At 38.8% G+C, this 23,073-nt stretch overlaps 1 protein-coding gene across 2 annotated transcripts in view; it reads left to right on the forward strand.

Moving 5' to 3' along the window:
• The first annotated feature begins 1,227 nt into the window (after positions 1-1,227).
• SLC30A9 (solute carrier family 30 member 9) overlaps positions 1,228-23,073 on the forward strand; it is a 70,552-nt gene continuing 48,706 nt past the window's right edge. Inside the window, exons 1-3 of one of the 2 annotated variants that reach the window (XM_051966576.1) lie at positions 1,229-1,895; positions 7,170-7,352; positions 20,350-20,412. In XM_051966576.1, coding sequence (XP_051822536.1) covers positions 1,784-1,895; positions 7,170-7,352; positions 20,350-20,412 — 358 coding nt within the window. In that variant the 5' untranslated portion in view covers positions 1,229-1,783. Of the gene's footprint in view, positions 1,896-7,169; positions 7,353-20,349; positions 20,413-23,073 lie in introns of both variants that reach the window. The other variant, XM_051966577.1, reaches the window with a different exon arrangement.

A 23,073-nucleotide genomic window follows, 5' to 3' on the forward strand; every position in this document is an offset into this window, starting at 1 on the left:
ATAAAAGAGAGGAAAGTTAGCAAGAGATACTGCAGAGTTTGAATTGGTAGGATCCGGCAACTAAGTGAAGAGTCATGTGGGAAAAGTGCAGATAAGAAAGGGAAACCGCTAGAAGTAAGGAGGATGGGGAAAGACTTTCTATAGAGGTTGTTTATCCTTTATCTTTGAAGACGACCATGGCGCTGGGGAGGAGGCACCATGACATGAATTGAGGGAGGGCTCTTCTTTGGAGCTTTCTGGGATTGAAAAGGAAGCCGGAAAAGGCAGGAGGGAAAGCATTACAGGCTGTGGGGAGAGCAGCAGGGACTAGGCCCTGAGTCAGGAAATGGAGTCGCTGCCTCCAAACCTCAGTTTCCGAAGAAGTAAAATGAAGGCGATTGGAGCCCGAGCTCCCTCTTGTAGTTTTTGATTGACTTGATATCTAGACTCTGGAGCAGGGGAGTTAGCTTATTTCCTTAATATTTTGATAATTGCATTTCAGTAGAATTGCTTTCCTGAATCTTCTGTGTTTTATGCTGTTTGGCATTCAAAGTCCTTCATAACCCAGCCCACTACTTTTGCAATCTCCTCGCACTTTACTCTCCAATACATCCTTTTAGGGTCCAGTGACAAGAAAGGTGGCCATTCTCTCTGGTTTCTCCAGGGTCTGCTCTCTCTCCTCCACTTCCATTACTAATCTCCCTGCTTTCTTTTAGTCCCAAACCCCACCTTCAACACCAGAGGTGCTGGTGCTTTTCTTCTCTCCTTATTCTCCTCCTCCTCCTCCTCTCAGTATAAATTCCACTTTCTTCTCTTCTTTCAGTCTCGAACTCCATCTTCTATATCAGAGCTATTTTTCTTCTTCTCTTCCTCCTCCTCCTTCTAAGTTCTTTATTTTTCCAAATACATGCAAAGATAATTTTCAACATTCACCTTTGCAAAACCTTGTGTTCCAAATTGTTCTCCCTCCCCTCCCCCTCCCTTAAAACAGCAAATAATGACATATAGGTTAAACCATTACACCAGAACTTCTTAAACTGGGGAGTCTCCACACCATGTTGGGGTCCCCCCAAATTTGGCAATACTAAAAGGTATCAAATACTGCGCCAAGATTTAATTCGTAAGAATACCCTAAATTTGCTTTCATCTTTACTAAATGGTAAAATTATATGCATATCAAAGAATTGTTTAAAAATAAGTTCTTTATTTTTTAAAAATAAATTTGCTTTTTATTATTTATTATTAAAAATGAATTTCTTTGATTTACTATCAGTGTTCCATTTCTATGCTTATCTTATACACCTGTATGGGGAGGGTATAAATGGCTCGGGTGAAAAAGGGTCCCGAGTGGAAAGCTGAAGAAGCCCTGTGTCACGCAGTCTCCCTCTTAACACTCGAGCATTCCCTCTGCGCATTACTCGATTTTATGCATATTATTTGAGAAGGGTTCCACACAAAAAGGGTCTAGTAGCCCGGTTTGTTAGCCGTTCCGCCTCCCCTTCCAAAAAAAAAAAATCTTCAAAACAACACGCGCAAGCGCTCCCTCGCCAAGTAAGGAGGCGGGCGCAGGCGCATCGCGTGACACGCACGTCCCCTGTCACTTCCGCCGTCGATTCCCGGCCCTCAAATATGCTTCCGGGTTGAGAAGGTCGCCCGCGGCGGCGCCGGCGTCGCTCTCCGCTGGTGCCCGGTCTATGGAGCCAGTAGGTGCCGGCGGCGGCATTGGCAGCGGGAGCGGGAGCCGTGGCGGCGGCGGCGCGGAGGCAGGAGGCGGAGCCCGCGTTGGGGCCTTTGCCCCGGCAGGATGCTACCTGGTTTGGCCGCCGTCCTTGCTCACAGACGCGGCTGGTCGTCCCTGGCCCGGCTCCCTCTGAGGTGCCGGGCGGCGCCCAGCGGCGCTTGCGGCCCGGCCCAGGGTGAGTGGCCCGGCCCCGGCTCGGCCCCGCCGGGGAGAGGCCGGAGAGACGGGCCTCCTCCCCCCACGTCCCCTTTTTGCCCCCTAGGCCGCGGGGCTTCTCCGTGCTGCCCACGCCATAATCGACCTCGCGCGTCACTGCCCACTTCCCGTGTCCGCAGCCGGCCCCGGTCAGCCCTCGGCGTGCGCCTCGGCACGTAGCAGAGCGACCCCCTCACCCCCTCCCCTTTTCATCCCCGAACCTTCGGAAAAAATCGAAATTAGAATTGGCTTTTAATCTGCCTTTCTCGGTCGCCCAGTCCTTAAAAGTGACCCGAGTCCGGCCCCCAGCTTCGCCCTCCCCACTGCTTTCCATCCCCCCCCCCCCGATCGGCGGGGTCCCCCAGCAAAGGGCCTCCCCGCTGGGGCGGAGTCTCGCAGTACGAAGCACTAGGTAGTCTGCCTCTGAGAAAGGCAGGTTGTGGAAGATTGGGGAATGCATTCTCCACACACTTTGGCTTTTCGTGAGAAGGGGGTGGGGTGAGGTAGCAACCCCGTTGGGTGGTTTGAAAAAAACAGCCCCGTTTTGGAGTTGTCTGGAAATGAGGTGTTTACTGAGTTTCAAGGGAGAGTGGCGGTGCTGCCCCCATCTACTTTAATGCACTAGTTTGTACTGGCCAAGCATATCCTCTGGCTAATTAATGAATTTAAATCTTAACCGGAGGAGCTATTCAGTCTCTTTTAGTGGGAAAAAAAAAAAAAATTAAATTTTGTTAGTTTCTGACATTGGCTTGTTAGAGGATTTTGATTTCCGTGGCTTTCTCCCAGTCATATTAAACATATTGCCATGTTAGTCATATTGTGAAAGGAGAATCAGAATCAAGGGGATAAACTACGAAAGAGAAAAAAGAACAACAAAAATGGAAAAAGTGTAGTTGCAAATAATTCAAGTTTTTGGAGAGGTATTGAATTATGGTGCAAAATCTCTTAGGTATCCCTGATGGATCTTAGAAGATCTGAGCAAACATTTGCTAGTATCATTTTATAAGATCAGTAACCATTTATGAACATTGTTTACATATGAAACATCAAAGTGTTGTTAAAAGGCAACTTTTTATTTAACTTATTTACCTAAATAAACTTAAAAAATTAACTTTAAAAACCTCGAGTTTAATTTCTTATGCTCATATGAGATTAAAAAGAATGGCTAAAAAACCTATGAAAGAAAAGTGATTTAAGAAAGTCTAAAGTGAAAATTGATTATTTGTCAGGGAACTTGAAGTTTGGTGAAAACTTTTAAAGTGCATTGTAATGCTTTGTGCATTTCGAATGCTTATTAAAATAGTTATGTATAATATCAAAGTATTACTTTTTGCTAGCATGAAGTATAAGTAATTTAAATATGTAAACAATTTTTAAAAAGTATGAGAGTCATGCAAAAATATAAACAATTTAAAAATGGAAATGGGGAATTATTTCCATTAATTTATTGCCATTTTTGTTTCATTGATGTTTATCCCATTAGATTAACATTGGACCTTTCGCTAGCATACATAAATTTTTATGTTCTTACATAGGCCCACATTCAGCCAAAAATCCATTAAAGAGAGAAAAGAATAAAAATTTCCAAAATTTTATACAATTATTTTATAGAATTAACATTCAAAACTTTTGTGTTAGAATTTCATCTTCCAACTTTTGACAATTTGTGCTGATTTTTGGGAGAAGGAGAGTGCTCTAACCTGGAATTGGTATTTTTAAGATGGTTTAGTTTATATTTGGAGATTAGCAAGTGTGATTTTGTGGGAAAACACTTCAGTTGAAATGATAAAGCACTCTGAAGACTTGCCTCAGCAAGCAGTAAGACATAACTATTTCAATATAATTAGTTTCTTTTGCAATATTTATTTTATTCATTTAAAACTATTCTGAGAAGAGGACCTTAGCCTTTATTAGTCTGCCAAAGTGATGGATCCATGATACAAAAAAGGTTAAGAACCTCTGGTTCAAGATACTGGCTGAGCTTTAGGCTCTAATAGAGATGTTTAAAAGCAAAAAAGAGAGGGGATAACATTGGACTTTGTCAGTTATTTTTGATTATATTAAAACATGAAAGTGATAAGTAATTGAGTTAAGTGTAATTTAATTCAATGTTGGTAATTTAACACTTAATTTAATCTATAGTGATTAGGAATATCCAAACTACTAGATAATTAAATTCTTGAGAAAGTCAAACCAAGATATCTTCTCTCTATCTGTAGAGCTGGAAGTAGTTAGGAAAACAAAGCAAACCAAACCCTGGTCCTGTAGGTTAGTCTCTGGTGGAAGGAAAAAAGTGTCCTGATCATCTGAAAACTTCTAGTGTTTTATGCTGGCAAGAAGCTTGGCAAAGAGAGAGAGAGACCAAAGACCAGAGAGAAAAGGCAGCTAATAGGGTTTAGCAGCAGTCATCCTTGACAGCGAGGGACAGGCTGGAGTCTGAATCTGAGAGCTGGAGGGAGCCGAACTAGCCATCCCTAGGCCTGCTGAGGCCTCCCTGAAGCCCCAGGAGCTGTGGCAAGGGAGCACTGGGACAGCTTTGCCCTTAGGTGGGAATCAGGCAGGCAGAGTGGTTTGTTAACCAGAAAGCTTTTTTTGTTATTTTTTTCTGGGTACTTGTAGAATTCACAAGGAAGCAGAGTGTTTATCTATTTGCCTGTCACTATTGATGGAATCTATAGATCATGTATTACTTAACATGAAATGACATAAAAGAGAGCAAATGAAAAAGTTGATCCATCTTTGTGTAGTATACACTTTTAATCTTGATATTAAAGATGTCATTTTAAATTTTGCTTTTGCCTAGAATTCTTTCTGAAGAAATATTAGAGACACTTTCTAAAAAAAAAAAAAAAAAAAAATTGTGGCCTGGTCATTTCTATCATTTTCCAAAGAAGAATTATTTAGAAGTGTTTAGGATCTCTTCAAAATACTCTAGCACAGATTATTGAAATGGTGAGAGGAATATTTTCCCTTTCATAACTCATGAATCAACAGTGAGACCATATGAATGCGAACAAAGGCTGAACTGTCTGTTCTCTCTTCTTCTATAAGCTCGGGGACCCCTTCCTCTCCCACTTTTTTCCAACAGCCAGACACTAAATAGTTGGTAAATACTTGTTGAATTAAGTTGACCTGGTGGTGCTTAGAATCCCTGGGTTATGTAGATACTATAGATAAATTTTTGAAAGGTAACGAAACTTGGCAGTTTACCCAAAAGAAAGTAGTATTAATAATGAAGAAGTTGATTTTTTGAGATCAAGAAAACGATCTGTAAAGTTGAAGCTTTAAGTCATTTATTTGGCAGAATGTTATGTGATACTGCTAAGGAAATTCTACTCCACTTCACCATTGTGAATAGGAGCCAGATAAGGCCTGTTGTTATCAAGGCTCTTAAAAATTTTGGGAGGTTGATTAACAAGCGTGTGTTTCTCTCTTTTCCACCCCAGTTGAAAAAAAGAAAAACCCTCATTACAAGTTGGCAATATCCAAAAATGTTTGTTTCATTCTGTTTGTATTTAGTCTGTTAGCTCTTTGTCAAAAGGTAGTCTCTGTCAGAAGCATACTTCATCATTGGCTAGGGACTCTGATTAAAACACGCTACAAAGTAGCTGCCATAGTAATCATTCAATTTAATGTCCTGTACCTTACACATGTGTAGCTATATTCACTAATATGTCATAATTGAAGTTTATAATAATTGAATCATTAAAGAAAATTCATTATATTTTTCTGTTAATGAAGGCAGATACTTATCTACCTTTTAGAAAGGTTTCCACAAAACTGTTTTTAAAGTGTTGGCATTTAGTGTCAAATCTCACTTATTTGGAAAATTCTTATTGACTTTATTTCTAGTTATAGAGTAAAGTTGAGTGACTTCTAAACAGTGGACATTGGTAGGGAAGAGTCTTGAGGGAGATAGTCCCAAGTGCGCATAATAATGACGGAGAGATGATACTTATTATAATGACGGAATTTTAAATATTTAAGATGGAAGAAGGGTAAGTGAAAAGAGCATGACCCATTTTTTCCCCCCTGAGCATCAAAGGATGAGCAAAGAAATTTTCTCTTTCCCTTTTTAAGAGGAAGAGGAATAGGGACCAGAAAAGGAGACATAGTTTTGACCTGAACAAGACTGATAGGTAACTTCAGTCTTCCAGTATACATCTTGTGTTTGTTCTTTTAATTTTTTTCTCAATAGTAATTTTTTCCCCAAATACATGTAAAGATAGTTTTCAGCATTCATTTTTTGTAAGACTCTGTGTACCAAATTTTCCTCCCTCCTTTTAACCTTCCGTCTCCTCAAGACAGCAAACAATCTGAGATAGGTTAAACATATGCAGTCCTTTTGAACATATTTCCATATTTGTGATGTGCAAGAAAAATCAGGCCAAAAGGAAAAAAAAAACATGAGAAAGAAAAAAAAAAAACAAACAGGTGAAAATACTATGCTTTGCTCCACATTCAGCCTCCTTGGTTCTCTCTGCATGTGAATGGCATTTTTTATCGCAAGTCTATTGGAATTTTCTTGAATCACCATATTGTTGAGAAGAGCCACATCCATCACAGTTATAGCACATAATCTTGCTGTTATTGTGTGTCTTGTGCTATAATTAAAGGCTGCTAGAATTGTAGGCAGAATTGGAAAGAGGTAAAGCTCTTCCTCATTCTCTTCCCACCTAGCTTTCCTTTGTCCTCATAAACCACCCATCAAGTGCTTCTTATTTAAGTCTCAACTTCTGCCAGCTGAAACTATGTGTTGATTTAATCTGCTAATTAAAGCAAAATTAACCCAAATATATGAATGACTGACATTAACGCTCCTTTTTTTGCTTCTTCAAAGAGGACCTTATCTCTAATTGATGAAATTTGAGAGGGTGGTATTTTTGATCTGGGTGTCTTCTAGTATGCTTTACATATCTATATAGATAGATATATGTATATATCTATATCTATAGAAGATAGATAAATATAGATAGCTAGCTAGCTAGATATAGATATTTGTATATCTTTTCCTCTATGTTTCCAAGTAATCCACCTAAAACAGTAAACCATGGTAATAATTTATGGGTAAAGTGCAAACATTTCTGGTCTTAGTACATAGAATTGCATGTTCATCTGTGAATGCTTTAGGAAATTCTCTTCTCTTTATATCCTACGAATTTGTAAAAAGGTCTTGTAATTCTAAATATAAATATAACTTCTTATTCTGGTCCCCTAAAGTTTAATTTAAAATTGATTTTTTTTTTTTTTTAAGGATGGCAGAGTTTAGTGACACTTGGAAGTTTCTCAAGTATTTTACCATGCAGTCATCTACAGATTTATTCACTGAATCAAATAAGAACTTCTTCTACAAATACTCAGAAAGAAGGAATGGACACGCAAAATGTTCAGTTACCAACAGCTACAGTAAAACATATGTCCACTCCTGATGAAACAGGTACATATTTTCTTTCTTTTTTTTTTTAAAATCCTGAAAATTATTGAAAAATTGTCTCTAAACAATTCCTATCTTTTTTTTTTTTTTTTTTTTGTGGTGGAATTGCTAAATTGTTATGTAAAATTATAGATGATAGAGTTTGAAACTTATTTTATTATATACATAGTATAGAGTTGTCACTTCCTGTATTATTTTGAAAAAGAAAAAATATGAATATTTGCAGTTTTTCATTGTGTAATTATAATGATCATTGGAATAACATACTACTAATAATATTAGATAATTGGTTATGAAAACCAACTTTTCATCACTATTCTTTGATTAATTTGATAATTTTTGATTTTGATAATTTTGATAAACTTGAATTAGAAGTATTGTTTCCTTTAATATTATTTCTGTTTAGAGAGAATGATTGTTACAAGAGTGGCTAACTATTAAGTCTGAGCATATATGGAATTTATTTACTGGTGATCTGGAGAGGATGAGTATGTTTCTCTCAACCCATCCTAGATCCCAAGAAACGAATCCCCTATTTGGATAAGGTAGAGGCAGAATGAATTTGCTAGGGCTGGTCCTCAAGGAGAGGGTCTCAGGGGAAGAACAGACCTAAGATCATGTGACATTTTAGAACTCCAGGAAACCTTAGATATATTGCCTAGTGCAACTCCCCTCTTTTGCAGATGAATTGACTGTGTTCTGAGAGACTTGGGTGTTTTGTGAAGATTATACAGCCAGGGTAAGAGACCCTCAAACCAATGTCTCCTGATTCCTAATTCCTGGTTCTTTGCATTCTGACTTATACCTTAGGTAACAAGAGAGTCCACTTGGGTAATATAGTGGAAAGAGTGTTGAGTTAGGATTTAATTGAGATTTATGCTAAAATGTTAAGTAATTACTTGGGGATGTTGTAGAGGAGATTTTTCATAAGGTAAAATTTGGACAGATGGTCCTTTTGATGCTTTCTAACCTCAAGATTGTATGATTCTGAATTTAGAAGGTTCACATCCTGGTTATGTTATCTGTGATTCCCTGGGGCTTGTTACTTCACATCTTTGGGCTTCAGTTCCCTTCTCTATGAAACAAAGTAATTGGATGAGAGAATTTCTCTTAAATATACATACACACACACACACACACACACACACACACACACACACTCCCCCACACATAAATAGTGTGCGTGCACTTACACACATACTCACTAACCATGTACAAAAATTCGGAGCCCTTTGCCTCTGTTAGGAGATGAGTAGCAGATTTTGTCATTAGTTGACAAAAAGTTGAGATGGTACAATAGCTAAAATATTGGGCCTGTGTGAGGAAGAATCGGGTTTAAATCATACCACAGATAATCTCTCTTTATCTCAGTTTATTCAGTTTTGTAAAATGTGGATAATAAGAACATCTATCTATCTTCTACAGTTGTTGGGAGGATCAAGTAATCTATCTCACAGTTCCTAGCACATAGTAAGGGCTATATCATACTATTCTGTTGTCACTGTATAACTTGTTCTCCTGACTCTTGCTTATTTGTGTTTCACTTCTTATAAATCCTCCTAAATTTTATTGAAACCATCCCTTTCATTTCTTATAGTACAATAGTATTCCATCATATTTATGTAGCCTATTCAGCTATTCCCCAGTTTATGGATGTCCCCTCAGATTCTCATTCTTTGCCATCTCAAAAAGAGGAATACCTACTTTTGTGCATTCTTAGTTAATTTTGTTTTGTTTTAGAATATTTTTACCTTTCACCACCACTCCCTTTAATTGTCTGTTCTCTGCTTTCCTTCCTATTTTTCTTGACTGAAATTATACACATACATAGATATATATCTGCCTATGAAGCACACATACATTTGCCAAGTTCTATGTCTTCTTCTGTCTTTTGACTAGTATATATGAGAACTTGGAGGTTCAGGGATCAGCTGCTTCCCCTTCATTTATATAAAATTCTACTTGTGCAGCCTGATTCTGATAGAGCATTTCCTTCATTCCTTGCCTTTCTCCCCACAGTCTATTGCTTTTCTCTCCTTTTCCAGTCTTCTCTTAAGATCAAGACCTAGTCCACCATCCCAGGCCCTGTCTAATCAGACTCCCTCAGATGGGCCTGAGGATGGTAGGGCTCAGAGTGGACATGTGCGCCATCTCCCCTTGGGTGGGTGTATTAGAATGGAGGCAACTAATTACCCTGCTGGAACACCACAGAACTCTGCTTTCTAGATCTGTTTGGAGGAGGGTCTTTGTGGGGGTTGGTTTGGTGGGGAGGGGAGCAAGGAAGCTGCCCTCTCTGTATCCCTCTGCCTGCTGAGGGCACGTTGATCTCCAGTGCTTCCTATTCTGTCAGTTTGAGAGCATCTGGGGAGTTGGGAATAGTTAGTGGGACCAGGGGTTGTTCTCCATCCTCCCTGAATACTTGTAAATCTGTCATAAGGGCAGGGTTTGCCTGACTTACTCTTCGGGGCCTTCAAGCCCTCTGGGTCAGACTCTGTGGCCCAGAGCGGTGGAGTGACTTGCAGGATTCCACAAGCACAAAAGTGGCTGAAGCAGGATTTGACTTCAGGCCTTTGGACTTCACGTCCAGCACTCTTTCTGTTAAACCCTGTGTTCTTCCAGGGAGGTCCTCAAGCTTGAGGATTTGGGAGGTGACTCCCCTGGCACAGCGCCTGCACACCCCTGTTAGCATAGAGGAATAGAGCGCTCCCTTCTCCTATGGGCGTTCCAAAAGGTAGGCCCAGTTTAAATGGTTGAAGTGAAGATGAAATGGTATTTAATTCTGGCATCAGCCTGGAGCTCCTGGGCTCTGAGAAGGGAAATGACTCGGCCACACTTGCCCTTCTGAAGAGCATTCGGGAAGCTGGGAAGAAGTGAGTTGGGGAGGGGGGGACTTGAGGTGCAGAGACCCATCAGGAAGTGTTTGTTAATAATGGTGAGGAAGACGGCAAAGCTGGGCCTCTGAGTGGAGGCTGAGGCTGGAAGCCTGACCATGTGGAAGGATGCCCCGATAGGAAGGGAGAAGTTTGGGAAGGGGCCTTCAGGGCAGACTGCGCCCCTGGGCTCCCTTCTCCTGTGGAACTCATTGTGTCCATTGGGCTTCTGTTCATGAGCAGTCTTCTGAAGTCCTGACGCAGTGCTTGGGTCCTTGGGGAGAGGAGCTGTTTCTGCTATGGGACCAGAGAGTTGCTGCTCAGAGCACCTGGGTGGTCATTAAGTGAGTGCCACCTTTGGAACCTCGCCGCCAGCCGAGAAGGGGAAAAATGGGAAGCTTGTGGGAAAAAAGGAGAGGGCTGCAGCGTAAGGTGATGATCTACCTTCCGGCCTCCCATTGGTTGGCATTGTCCATTGATGAAAGGATGCTGTGGTGTGTGTCAGGCTTTGGGACAATCTGGGTCCCCTGGACTTTGGGGCCAGTCTTATCACCCGAGTTCTCTCCCTTTTATTGAGGGCATTCCTGTTACCAAGGTCTTTGGCTTTAGTCAGAAAGTTAATAGAAGAGAGAGGATTCTGGGAAGATGCCAAAATGCGCAGAATATTCTTACTCCTGATTTCCCTCACAAGACACAAGTGGGCCTCAAGGTGAACATAGAAGAGTTAAAAACCAAGTAGAGAAGAACTAAGGAGTCTGAAGGTAAATCAACACATGCCATGTTCATTCCTTTTTTCTCTCTCTCCCATGGTTTTCCCCTTTTGTTCTGATTTTTCTCTTCCAACATGATTTATAGAACAATGTGTATTAAAAATTAACTTACTACAAAAAAAAGCAAACGAGAGTTGTAATCGGGCCCTGCAGTTTAGTATCTGTGACCATGTTCGAGCTGGGAACCCTGAGGCTTATGGGGTGGGGAGGGAAAAGGGAGAGGTGGCCTTGGCCCCAGCCACAGGACCTTCCACCTCCCAGTCAGGGTGTGGAGTTGGATGTCTGTGTTGGGCAAGATTGAGGGAACCCCTGCTGATAAGGGATGGCGGGCCCAAGCTGGGCTGCCGAGATGCTCAGGGAAGAAGGGACCAGCATGTGTCCAGTGAGTGCAGATGTAGGGAGGAGCTGTTGGCTGTGGGCACTTAGGAAGGGTAGAGTTCTTGATTTGGGGTTCTGTCCTACCCCAGAACTAGAGGTGGTCATACCAACAATCTGCTACAAAATGAGCAGGCAAAGGAGAAAGAACTAACTACAGAACATTACTTTGGGGATAGAGAAGGTTGAGGTTCATCTTCGGAAGAGGATACTGAAATGGAAAAAAAAAAAAGCCTTTTTTGCCCTAAAGAGTTAACTTCAAATGATCACCTGCTCAAAAATTATTCATAGAATTTAAAAAAGATTTTAAAAGTGAAAGATTGAGGAAAAACTTTTAAAAAACAAACAATCCAAGGCAAATAAGATTATGTAGAGAAAATCAACCAATTAGAAAAGGAGATCCATAATTTTAAGGAAGAAAATGGCTCCTTGAAAATTAGATTTGGATAAGGGGAAGTTAACAAAATGTAAAAAATGAAAAAAATGGAAGAGGATATGAAACATCTCATAAGATCGAGACTACTTAATAATTGGACTACTTAAAAGCTGCAAGTAAAAAAGGAATTTTGATATAATGAAACAAAAAATAATGAAAGAAATTTGTTCTCAAGTGTTCAAGCAAGAGAGGAAAACAGAAAAAGAAAAACTTACCAGTCACCACCTGAAAGAGATCCTGTAAGGAAATCACACATCATAGCTAAATTCCAAAACCTCCAGATTAAGGAGAGAATATTGTGAGAGAATACTTCCACAGGAAAAAAGCAATTTAAATACAACTGAGCCATAATTAGAATCACACAAGATCTGGGCTACATTAAAAGATTACAAATTTCAGAACACTATATACCAAAGAGTAAGAGAACTATGGTTGCAATTGAAAATATACCCAGCAAAGTTAGGCATCATCCTGAATGGAAAAAAATAACATCCAACGAATTATCAGACTTTTAGGATTTTGTTGCAAAAAGACCTGAACCTTCTGTGTGACATATAAGATGCAAGAGAAATATCAGGTAAACATCAAAGATTAATTTCAAGGGACTTAATAAACTCAATAAGTTTATACTTTATACATGGAAATGTAAGCTGTGTGTTTAAGATTGTCTTGGTAAAGAGATTGGAGCTGAGTAGACTGTGATTCTAAAAAGCAAAAGTATGCAGGAAAAAGTATAAAGAGTAATTAGGTTATATGAATGAGGTGCACGAGCAAGAACCGACACAGAAGAATTGGATGTGGGAGGAGGGCTGGGGGTTCTGGTATGCTACTCACATTGGGAATGGCTTAAAGAGGGAACATTACATCAATAAGTAAGGGGGGGGTATAAAAATCTTGTGAATTTATTAAGAAAAAAGAAGGGGGAAGGAATAGGATAAGGTGGAGTTTAGAAAACTGTGTAGATTAATGGGAAGAAAGGAGGGGAGAGGATGAGGCAATAGATTAAGTGATAGCAAGGCAAGGAAGGGAGTAGAAGTAAAGTAGAAGAATCAGCAGAGATAGGAAAAGAGATACACTTAAACATCCTAATGATCAGGAATAGAATTTATTAGAAACCATTAGGAAGAGTATCAGACAAAGTTAAAGTTAAAATAGATTCAATCAAAAGAGAAACTATACTATATCAGCCATATTAGTATTATTTTAGACTATTTAAAATAACTAGATTGTATAAGATGGGAATATTGCTGTGCTGTAGGAAATGAGTTGGGTGGATTTAGAAAACTATTGAAAGACTTGGACTTGTGAAGGAAATCACAGGAGACACAGGACTGGCAGTGTAGTATAGTTTTACATTGATGTATATAAATGTATATGGATGCATATGTGTAGATATCCATGTGTATTATGTATGTGTTTGTGTATAAATATATCTGCTTAATTGTAGCCTGCTTGGGGAAGATGGAAGGGAGGAGAGGGGAAAAAAACAATAAAGTAAAAAGTGCCTATCAGAGAACAAAAGAAAACCTACAAGGAAGCAAAGAAAAGCTGTACAGCTTTGTTTACAGTGTAATTTTTATCACATAGGCTTTTTTGAAATGGCAGTTTATTGTTTCATATTTTGAATCTTCATGTTCTGTGCACATGACTATGTTTTTTTTTCCTCTCCCATTTTTCTATTTTGTATTTAAATTTTAAATAGGTACTTCTTTTTTTAAAAAAGTAGAATTGATTAGGAGGAAGTAAGAGCATGGCCTTCCTTCTATCACTGGCAGGGGAGGCTGCCTCACCCATCTATCTTCATCTTGTCTACAAAAGACAAGGAAGGCTTCTCTGCCTCCAAATCTTTCCCTTTCACTCTCCCTTTGAGACATCCCTAGTCAAGTTACCTTGTAATGTTAAAGAAAAGAGCCACTGATTACTTTACTGTACCAGGATGCCTTTTGGTCTCTGAGCCTTTGAGGAGGAATATCTCCCTCTTTACTCTTTTATATATCTTTCCTTCAGGTCTGAACTCAGGTCCTTTTTTTTTTTTTTTTTTTTTTTTTTAACTTCTTGGCAGACTAGCTCCAATTTATTTTTCTAATATTATTTTGTCTTACTTCCTTTAAAGTACCCAGTTGTAGTTGAGTTGACTTCTTGTTCCCCAGATTGTTGATCTTTCATCTCTTTCAACTTTTACACAGGCTGTCTTGTGAACCTGAAGTGCACTTTTTCTTCACCTTTGTCTCTTAGAATCCTTACTTCCTTCAAGGCTGAATTTAGTTGCTACTCCAGAAGTCTTTTCTGACCCCTACTTGTCTTTCCCTTCTCACACCCAGTAGATTGTAAGCTGCTCACGGGAAAAGATGTGCTTTTGTTTTATCTCTACACACCCAGCTCCTAGCACACAGTGCCTTTTTTGTATGTAGCCAACATCTAATAATTCTTCTCCCCTCCCCCCCCAACCTAATAATTCTTGATGAATCTTTCTGTGCAGTTCTCAGGTGATCACTTCTACCTTTGGAGTCCTGCAGAGCTTATTTTTTATCCCAATCATTTGACATTTTTCTAATGCTGCTTTATACTACTATTAATTTAATTGAAAAGTAATAAAAATGATGGAAGGGCAGATTATAAGGAACTTCAACGTAATCAGTAACATTTATTAATATTTGCTTTATGGATTGACTAGTCTCTAACACTGGATTTACAAATTTTAGGAGAATGGGAGATATGGTCTTAGTATCAGATCCCCTCCCAGCAAAGTGCTTTCTTCCTTCCTCCCTCTCTCCTTCCCTCCCTTTCTTCCTTCCTCCCTCCCTCTCTCCCTCTCTTCCTTCCTTCTCCCTTTCCTTCTTCCTTTCTTTTCTTCCTCACAAAACCACGGGATCTGCTGAAATTTCTAAAGGATGAGTACAGAGATAGAAGACAAGAGGGCTCCGGACATGAGAACTTAGATTCATCCCCATGCTAAGGGATCGGGACATGGATCATGATACCACCAAAGAGATTGGAGTGAGTGAGACTAAAGAGGGAAAATGTGAGAGCGGAGTCTCCAAGGCTGGAGAGGAAGAAGTCAGAATCAGCCATGCTGTGGGTAGCTGGTAAGGCCATGGTGGCCCCTAGAGCCCATCCTGGCCTGGACTTGTCAAGGAAGAGGAGGAAACACAGAGCCATGAGGAGAGGGACGGGCAGAGAGACAACCTGGCTTTGGGCCCAGGCTGGTCTTGGCAGGGTTTTCTCTGGGAGTTCAGGCCTGGCTCTCAGCCTTCTTCCATGCCCGACCCCGCCAGTGTCCTTGATCCGCAGGACCGCTTTTCTCTTCTCTTCACCTCCATGGTGCGCACCCTTGGTCGCACTCCAGCTCTGTGCTCCCCTTTCTACATTTTCTCGCCCTGACCCTGAGTCCCTTCACACTTTATCCCTTCTCAGACTTTCTTTCTCTCCCATGATCCTCCAGTTATTGCCTTCTCCCCTGGAATCTTGCTTCCTCACCCCACCATGGCTTCTACCTTGCTGGACCCGACCCAGGATTGAGCCTGCTAGCTGCTTTCTTTGTCCCTACTTGTATCTTAGGAGAAGTCACACACAGATATCCATTTTGTTGGATCCATTACAATTTTATGTTATTTGATTTCAACTGGTTCCTTAACTGGAGCTGGATAAGCTCAGCACTAGCACACTGTAGGTGCTTAATAATTGCAAGCTGTCTCATTAGGTCAAATTCTATCCCATTTCCTGCACAGACTTGTCAAATCTTTTTTTCCTCTTCCATCCTTTTATACCTCCTGCTCTTCCAGCCTCTCAGCAAAAGACTTTACATCCTATTTTATTGAAAACATAGTCCAATTAATATGCGTTCCTTCTTCCATACTCTACAGCTTAAATTTTCTTGACACAATCTGTCATTCTCTCCTCTTTTACCCTGATTGTTGGTGAGGAGATTGTCTTTTTTCTAATTCATGCTGACTCTTCTACTTGTATCCTCAGCCCTTCCTGTCTCCTTTGACTGTGAATCAGGGTTGTCATTGTGAACATTAATTTTTAAAACATTATTTTTGTAGATGAATGTCCTCAATTACATATACTTTACACAGAATGTAGGAGACAGTGTCAGGAACTTTTCCTTTTGAAAGGACATTTTGAGCATTCATGCTTCTTTATTTTATTTTAAGAAAATTTTGCAATTAAAATGCATTAAAGATAGATTAGAGATATATAGTACAGAGGAAAAAAGCAGTGTATGAGATTTATTCTTTTGCTGACTTTTCTAATTGGAAAGTCATTTTCTTTGAGGTCCTTTTGAGAAATAAAAATCTTAAGGCACTAGGGTAAGGTTGTAGCCAACCTTAAGGGGGTTGATAAATACATTTTTATTTAAGATCTCTGAGGAATATTTATGTTCTCTGAATAGCCTATATTATCAAATATCTTCTTTTGGCTTTCCTAAGTCATTCCTGATTTAGCTTAATTAAATGTCTAACTTTTTCTATTGTAGGAATTGGACAGCTCCTTGTTTAGACAAGATATGGGGAAAATATTGGATTAGAGATGGAAAAGATGACAAATTAAAAATATGTCCTTTTTATTCTGTTTACATAAGAATGAGGCAAGAAAAACAACTTAGCATAGTTTTATTAGACTGAAAAGGAAGAAATTAAGTAATAATATAGATTAGTGAAGGAAAAATATGATTAACATTGGAAAGTGTAATACTACTATGAATACATATGATTGAAATGGTTACTGCTTTCCATATTTTGAAACGAACCCTAGATTTTCCTCCTCTCCCTTTTACTGAGATCAAAATGCTTGTTTATTTTCGAGTTGGTCTTAGTTTTTGCTGAAGTCTTGCTCAGATCAAATTAGGCCTTGTGAGACACAAGATAGGGCAGCAGATGAATAATTGTTTGATTGAAAAATCATTTGTGTAGTTAAGATTTTGAGAATATTTTGCTTTTGAATAATTCAAATCACATGGTAAAGTCAGGAGCATCTCATTAAGAGACATAGACTTACTAGAGAATTTTTCAAGTTTTTTAGGAGCACTTAGATGATTTAAATTTCAATAAAATTAGTTTTAATTTTCCTAATGACAGCAGATGTGTGGCAAACATCCAGTGCCTCAGCATAAGACAAAATGTCTGGAGATATTCATGGATTAGAATGTCTAGTTAGTTATTGAAATCATAAGGATTTTATTCTGATGATGATGCAGTGTAAGTTTATTAAGGTGGTGTGCCGAATAAGTATTCATACATGCATTTGAGCTGTTTAATAGCATTTCTGGCTTGTGATTCAGAACACTCTATAATTAGTGACTACAACTTGACAGTTGGTAATGAGTAGAATATCTAGAAATATCAGCCTAAGAGAAACTCATTTTACGTGACTTGGTTGAATAACTTTGATTATTTTAGAAAGGAGGGGGCTTTGAAATTTAGATCAGCATTCTTTAGTTGTACATGATCTAAAAGAGAAGTATGGGAAACATTAATAAGATTTTTTTCCCTTTAAGAAGGCAAATTATTTGAAAGAAATATCTTAAAAAACTAAATCTTCTGATAACATCTAAGTAATAAAATCCAACATTTATGTAGCTCCTTAAAAGTTTTCAAAAAATTTTGTAGAGAATGTCTTAATTTGAGATTCACAAGAATGCTGAGGAAGGTCATTTTGCATAAATGGAAACAGAGATACAGATAAGTGATTTGCTATAGTTAACTCTAGACTTACCGACTCCCAAGTGCAGTGCTCTATCCACTACACCATGCTATCCTTAAGTAAAAATATGGCTTAATTGTTATATAACTAGATTGCAAAGCAGGACATATTATTTAACTGAATGTAAAATACTAGCAATGATCATATTTGCTTAAATGTAATTGCTTGTATTTAAAGATATCATCATGTAAAATGACAAATCAAAACTCCTTAGGATATTGGTCTTGCTTTTCATGTTCCAAAAAGCTCTGTGTAAAATAATTTCTGTTGAACTCTTTTCCCATTGATTTTTCTTATTTTTTGAAATTTTCCATAAAAGTGATCGATGGATCCATTATTATACATCTGGTATAATGGATCACACACAGAGCTTGATTGTTCAAATAAACAATCTTTCTACTAAAAAGCTCTACTTAGATGCAGTTTCCAATTGGTTAAAAGCAGTTCAGGAAGATAAAAACAGAGAAAAACCATAGGCAAGAATATTAAATTATTGAGAAAAGGAGACTTTCTGGAGTTTCAGGAACTTTCCACCAAAGTCCTAAAAGCTGTTTTAGTATGTTTCTTCACTAGAATGCCCAAAGCTGGCCAACCTACAGTTCACTTGAATTACCCCATGTGTACCCGCTGCTTCCTGGATCACAGCAGTCCTGGGGGATGTGGGACTCTGGGGAGAAGAGCTTTCTCCTACCCCAGCCTAGCTAGGAACTTACAGCACTTGGGAGAGTCTGAACATGGTCTTCCCCACAGAGCCTCTACAGCACGGCTGGGGAGACCTTCTTCCTGCCAGGGGCCATTTGGATATTTCAGACATCGTTCACAGCAGTGGGAGCCGCCTGCGGGGGCCTGAGAGCATGGGGTGGTGGGGACAGAGGAAGCCTTGAATGCAGGAAAACCTGGTTCACCTCTGCTTCTGCTGTGAATCCTTGTGGTCCTGGGCAAGCCCTTCTAAGAAAGGCCCACAGTCTGCTTTCCCAGAGGCAATGGGTGGGGGAGTGCATGGAGCGACGAGCCTGGTAGCAGCAGAAGCTGCCTCATGCTCTGTGACTGGGCATGTCCCTGAAACCGCTTGTCTTGGTTCTTCATTGATGAAGACTCCTTGAGTCTTTGTGAGGATGGATGAGAGAGTTGTGAAACATACACACAACACCCAGGGCAACAAGGACCAGGCCTGTGTAATCTGGCAAGGCTGTTCACCCTGTATGCCTCAGTTTCCTCATCTGTAAAGTGAGTGGGAGAAGGGAATGGCCACTGCCTCCCATTATCTCTGCCAAGAAAACTCCAGGTGGGAGTTAAATGATTCAACAACAGTTCACAGCACATGACAGATTCTGTACACATTGTAACTCCCCTTCTTCCCCCTCTTTTGTCAGAGTCCAGGGTAAGGGATTCTCTGTGTAGGGCCTGGGAAAAAATGACTTAGTGGACTAACCACATGAAACTTAAATGCTTAACTATTTTTTGTTTCTCAATAGTATTTTATTTTTTCAATTACATGTAAAAATAGTTTTCAATTTTCTTTTTTTTTTTTGGTGAGGCATTTGGGATTAAGTGACTTGCTCATGGTCACATAGCTAGTAAATATTAAGTGTTAGGGGTCAGATTTGAATTCGGGTCCTCCTGATTCCAGGGTTGGTAGTCTGTCCACTATAACACCATCTAGCTGTCCCATCAACATTCATTTGTGTAAGATTGTGAGTTCCAAATTTTTTTTTCTCTCTCCCTTATATCCTCCTCCCCAAGGTAGCAAGCAATCTGATATAAGTTATACATGAACAATCATTTTAAACATTTCCATATTAATTATGTTGTGAAAAAAAAATCAGAACAAAAAAGTAAAGCCACAAGAAAGAAAAAGCAAAGGAAAAAAAGTGAAAATACTATGTTTTGTTCCAAATTCAGTCTTCATAGTCATCTCTCTGGATGAAGATGGCATTTTTCATCTCATGTCTATTGAAATTGTCTTGAATCAATGCATTATTGAAAAGAATCAAATCCATCACAGTTGATTATCACATAAACTTGTTGCTGTGTTATACTGTTGTCTTGGTTCTGCTTTTTTTGCTCAGCATCAGTTCATGTAAGTCCAGACCTCTTTGAAATCATCCTGCTGATTGTTTCTTATAGAACAGTATTCCATTACTTTCATATTCCATAATTCATTTAGCCATTCTCTAACAGATAGGCATCCACTTGGCTTCCGGCTCCTTGCCACTACCATAAGGACTGCCACAAACATTTTTGCACATGTGGGTCCTTTTCTTTATTTTATGATCTTTTTAGGATGCAACCCATTAGATCAAAATATTTCATATCCATTTAAAAGCATATACATATATATATGTTAAACATGATGACCAGATGAAGAATTTTTTGATCATAGTCAATAAAATGTTATCTACTGAGGTTTGGTGAAGAAGGAATCACAATCCACATTCATAGACAAGGACACACACCAGTGAAATCTTAGATCTTTTAAGTTAAATAAGTACAAAATAGAGTTGTTTTGCATTTCATTGATATTCTCATTGACTCTCGATATGTGACTATTGTTTAAGATTGTACTGCATATTTGGCATATGTATTTATTTATTGGCATACAGGTATTTGGCAGAATTTATAAGCTAAAAAAGTCATGGAAATGCTTTTTTTTTTTTTTCAATAGCTAGAAAATATAAGCTACAAGGTGGAATTGATTTGTATTTAACAGTAGAAATGTTACCATGTTCAGCAATTATGGTTTATGATGGGATATTTTAAAACCTGATTCTTGAGTTTGAAACTTTTATAGGAAAATGACTGTATATCTCTACATGAACATAAATAACTCTTGAAATTTACAGTACCAGATACCAGCCTTGGACTCCAAACCCCACTTATTAAGCAAGAACCTCTCCAAGTAAGAGGTAAATATATGATTTATTTCTGTTTTCTTCTCATATTTTATGGAAGTTGTTAAAAGTTTTCCTTCCTTCCAATTCAGTGGAGATGAAAACACCCAATTACTAACTCTCTCTCTTCTTAACTATTTTTGTTGAGGGCACTGCTGTTCTATTCTCTCAATTTTAGTGTCGTTCTTAACTCTTCATGTTTTTTGAAGCCTGCTTCCTCCTCTTCTCTCCTCCTCCCTCAAGTCCTCAAGTTTCTCGCATTTTTTTCTTTGTCTCTTATGATCCCCACTGGAGTTCACTTCTTACCATTTCTTCTCTGCACCTGGAGTATTAGCCTTTTGGTCTGCATGAAGTTTTCTGCCTTAAGTCTGCTCCAGTTCTAATCCGTCCTCCACATAACTGCCAAAGTGATCACTAACATACACAGTTCTGACTCTCTTACTCTTTTGCTCAAAAAGCTCTGGGGGCTCCTTTTTGCTTTTGGAATATCTCTGCTTTTGAAACTATTAAGTCTGTCTCCTGTCTGTTACTGCAGGCTCCCTATATTCTGCAGTCCAGTTTGCTGTTCTTCACATCTCTCGTCTTTGTATGTGTTCCCCATGTCAGAAATGTTCTCTCTCTTCACTGCTTGCTCTCAGAATCACCAGATTCCTTCAGCTCAGCTTAAGTATTACCTCCTTTCAGAATACTTCTCATCTCCTCTTCCACCTGTCTAAGACTAATCCCCAAATTACTTTGTATTTACTTTTATTTCCTTATATATCTGTATGTGTTGTTTTTCTTCAGTAGAATAAATGCTTCTATTGGGCTGGAATTGGTTTTTTTTGTTTTTTTTTCTTAGGTAGTGTCTAGAATATATGAGGTGCTAAATAAATAATAGATTGATTAATATATGTATTTCAGAGAAATTGGGAAATGACATTATCAATAATTTTCCTTCTAATCTGAATGAAAATTTTCTGTGCTCCAATGTACACATTTAGAATAGGAAAAAGCAAAGTGGGTCCCCAGTATCATGCAAGTTACATGTGTTAAAATCCAAAAGACTTGCATAGTTTACTTCAGCAATAAATCCAATATCTCTATTTATTCTTATGAAATATGCCAGAATCAGTGGACTAGAGGAAGAGGATATTAAAAAAGTAAAAGAATTATTCATTTTGGTGAATACCTCCCCCCAATTTAAAATAAAACAAAACATGTCTGTTTAGTTTATAAAGCCAAGTTGAAGAACTGCTTCATTATGAGAGATTAGAGAAAAGGAAAGATGTGAAAAGTAATGAGAAAGAGCAAAGAATCAGCTCCCAGCAGATGACCTGATTTTGTTCTCACACGGTGGTTGGGGAGGGGGGTCTGTTTGAAGAGGGAAGAGAAGATTTTGAAGGACTTTTGTAAAGAATGAGGCTAGAGAGTGCTGCCTTGCTGCAATGAGAGCCCAGTGGAGTGTCAATGACATTAATTTGTAATGTATTTAACATGGTTGTGAGATGCCTCTCTGCGCTCAGAGTTTACTCAGTAGGAGCAGGACTGAGATTTGGCAAGAAAAAGTAATGACACAGGCCTGATGTGATTGGGTAACTTCAGCAATCTGTTCATTCTCTGGTGACTGGACTGGGATCTCCCTTGGAGAGTAGTCTCCACGCTGTGTCTTAGTGCCCTTTACTTTCTTTTCTAACCCTCAGTGCCTGAAGAAGGAGCAGAAGTTCCTTATAATGAGAACCACTTTGTATTTTTGTTTCATGGATTAGCGTGATCAGAGATCCAAAGTTTCCACACTACTGGTAGACGTGCTGCTCCTTGGAAAGTAGATGTAGCCTGCTTCTGGGACCCTTTTTTGTTTTGTTTGCTTTTCATTACGTTTTGTTTTTTATTATAAACTTGTTACCCATAATAAGCACAAACATTTCCCTATAAAGGACAGAAAAAGAGTTAGGCTTGAAAGTATGTTACTCTTACATATTGTTTTTTATGTATATTTAGTTTAACATGGGAGTGACAGAGCAGCTTTACTTTCTCCTTTTGAACTTCCTTCTGCTCACTTCTGTATAGTTTTTCAATGTTTCCATGATATTCTTTTCTTCCTTTTTTGACTTCATTATCACTGCCCACCAGCTTCCCCTGGCACCTTCCTGCTGCTAACTGAACATCTCCTTTGTAACAAAAACCATATCTTGATCATCTGAAAATTGTGTACAGAATTCATCATTCTGTATTTCTAGTCCATTGCTTCTCTGCCAAGAGGTGGAAATCACACCTCATCCTTAGATTTTGAAATCATTACTGGTTACTGCATTAATTGGAACTCTTTAGTCTTTAAACGGTCATTGTGTCAATTGTTCTAGTTCACTTCCCTCTGCCTTGGTTCATATTAGTATTTCAGGAACCGTTCTCAAAACCTCTTTTGAACGGTAGGACCTACAGAGCTTGTGTTTGGCTGACACAGCCTTCAAGAACCTAGGGTCATCTCCGTGGCATGGTAAGACCTTAGAAAAGACCTGAACTGAAGAGCTTGCTTTGAAAATATTTGATTACCATCTATGTTAGCCAATTACTTCTCCAATTGAAATTTCTAATTCATTTTCAGGTAACCTCAAGATAAATTATGTCATATTAGTTCAATATGGCTTTGACAGAAATATCTATAACAAGATATGCAGTAGAGCAAAGCTGTTTTGA

This window comes from Antechinus flavipes, chromosome 6 (assembly GCF_016432865.1).
Source record: "Antechinus flavipes isolate AdamAnt ecotype Samford, QLD, Australia chromosome 6, AdamAnt_v2, whole genome shotgun sequence".
NCBI classification, from domain to species: Eukaryota; Metazoa; Chordata; class Mammalia; order Dasyuromorphia; family Dasyuridae; genus Antechinus; species Antechinus flavipes.